Here is a 1,953-nt window from a genome sequence, read left to right as displayed (position 1 = left end):
CTACTTGAGTACAGTCACGAAGTATTTGTAATTCGTTACTTCCCATCTCTGGGTCCAGGAAAATGTGAGCGATATCCAAGGGTGCTGGTATACTGAGGATGGTGGCGAAATCTTAGATGATGGTCCAGTAATGAAATCCAAGGTGATATATGACCATGGACATTTAGGGATAGGCAGTGGCTGGAGAAGACCTATGGGGGACACACTGGACACGCTAAAACATAGCTTTTAACATTTTTATATTGAAGGCCACCAAAAAGTTCAAGAGTTCTGTTGATTCCAGAACCTTATTTCGATCTTTGAAATACTTATATTTCATTTATTTTAGCATTACTAGACTTTGCAGTGGTTACTACACTTTGCAGTGGTTATTTAAAAAATGCTAAAATGATATGATACAGCAAGTTGATAAATCACCAGCACCTCTTGCAACCCGGCTTGGGATTAAGCTTGTCAGAAAATGGATGGATTGATGGATAGTTTCTGTGTTCATCCCATCAATACATGCAACAAATGTCCCATTTTGGACTCTAGAAATGTAGATGTTTGAAATTCTGTTTATACACTGGACAGGTCACCACTAAGACACCTTTAACCATTAACACTCACACTCATACAATTTAAGGACAGCTTGGAGATGCCAATTAACCTAACTGTCATGTCTTTGAAAGAAAGTCTTAGTGCCCTGAGAGAACTCATGCGTGCATGGGGAGAACATGCCAACTCCCTGCAAAAAGAATGGGCCTGGACCAGGAATCGAACTCAGGACATTCTTTCTACAATGCAACAGTGCTTCATACTGCACCAGCATGCAGCCCTCACTCAGTTACTAAGTCTGCAATTATAAAATCCAAGATCCCTTCAACATCAAGTAATTTATTAATGCTATTAATTTTAGTAAACATTAGCAGTTAACATTCAACGTTTCACTTAAAGTGATAGCAAGAACACATTAAAGAAATTCACCTGTGAAAAAATTACAAATATGTAAGGACAATCATTTACAAACTTCATTTTTTACTATATTTTGCCAAGTTTATTTTAAACAAAATAGAAACATTTTCCATGCACAGGAGATATAAACATTGGACAATTTCAATTTTTTACCACCCTGTCTCTTTCTCAGCAGGACAAGATGTCGGCGCGATGCCAAACTCAGAGATGCTCGGTGTGGTGGAGGACATCGCCCGCAGGCTGCTCAGCGAAGAGGAGGTGGCTGCTGTGATGACGGCGTGCCAAAGGGTGAGACTCTTTGAAGAAATGCTAAAGCGGTGAAAACTTTTTGATTTAAGGAAAGTTGTACCTGAAAATGGACAGAGGCAATTAGCTGTGATGCAGTAAAGGCAATAGATTTAGCCCATGTCCTGGAAACACCTGCCTGGTGGCTTCAGCTGCAGTCCTGGTTAATCTACCATGAAATCCTCAATAGGCTTTCTCATCTTTTTTTTTCTTACATATTTTTCCCCGGCTAACAACATGCTTTAATATCTGTTCTGAGAAACTGAATTAACAGTTCTTCATAGGTTTAACCTTCACTTTAATGTTTACTTTACTTCTACAGACTGAAAGTAAATAAATCTTACAGTAACTTTGTCATATATACAAATATGAAATTCCTTAAAAAGACATGGTACTGAACCTTTGATTTTCCTCACCAAGTATGTAGCAGAGAGGTCAGTGGAGAACTTGATCCACCACCTGCTGGCTGTGCTGGATCGACCCGAAAAGCTGCTGCTTTTGAGGGAAGTTAGGTAAGGAAGAAAAAAATAAGCAGCTGTTGATAATAATACTAAAGGAAAACATACATTTATGTCCTAGTCTATAAAATGTCTGTGACCATTAGCAGTTAAAAGAATCATTGTGCTGTTATTTAGGGGCTCCAGAATTTTAAACAAGTTAATCTTGTTAGATATCTTGATGAGCACTAAGGGTGTGCAAAATAATCGTCATGAC

The 1,953-nt window shown here is 38.5% G+C and overlaps 1 protein-coding gene across 1 annotated transcript in view; it reads left to right on the top strand.

The window, feature by feature from the left end:
• pdzd7 (PDZ domain containing 7) overlaps positions 1 to 1,953 on the top strand; it is a 28,942-nt gene that overhangs the window by 18,786 nt on the left and 8,203 nt on the right. The window contains exons 11-12 of the mRNA XM_015387568.1: positions 1,127 to 1,242; positions 1,660 to 1,751. Coding sequence (XP_015243054.1) covers positions 1,127 to 1,242; positions 1,660 to 1,751 — 208 coding nt within the window. The remainder of the gene's footprint in view (positions 1 to 1,126; positions 1,243 to 1,659; positions 1,752 to 1,953) is intronic.

The sequence above is a fragment of the Cyprinodon variegatus genome, unplaced genomic scaffold (assembly GCF_000732505.1).
Source record: "Cyprinodon variegatus isolate N-32 unplaced genomic scaffold, C_variegatus-1.0 Scaffold18, whole genome shotgun sequence".
NCBI lineage: Eukaryota > Metazoa > Chordata > Actinopteri > Cyprinodontiformes > Cyprinodontidae > Cyprinodon > Cyprinodon variegatus.
Note: the sequence above shows the minus strand (reverse complement) of the source record. Positions and strands in the feature narration are given on the sequence as shown.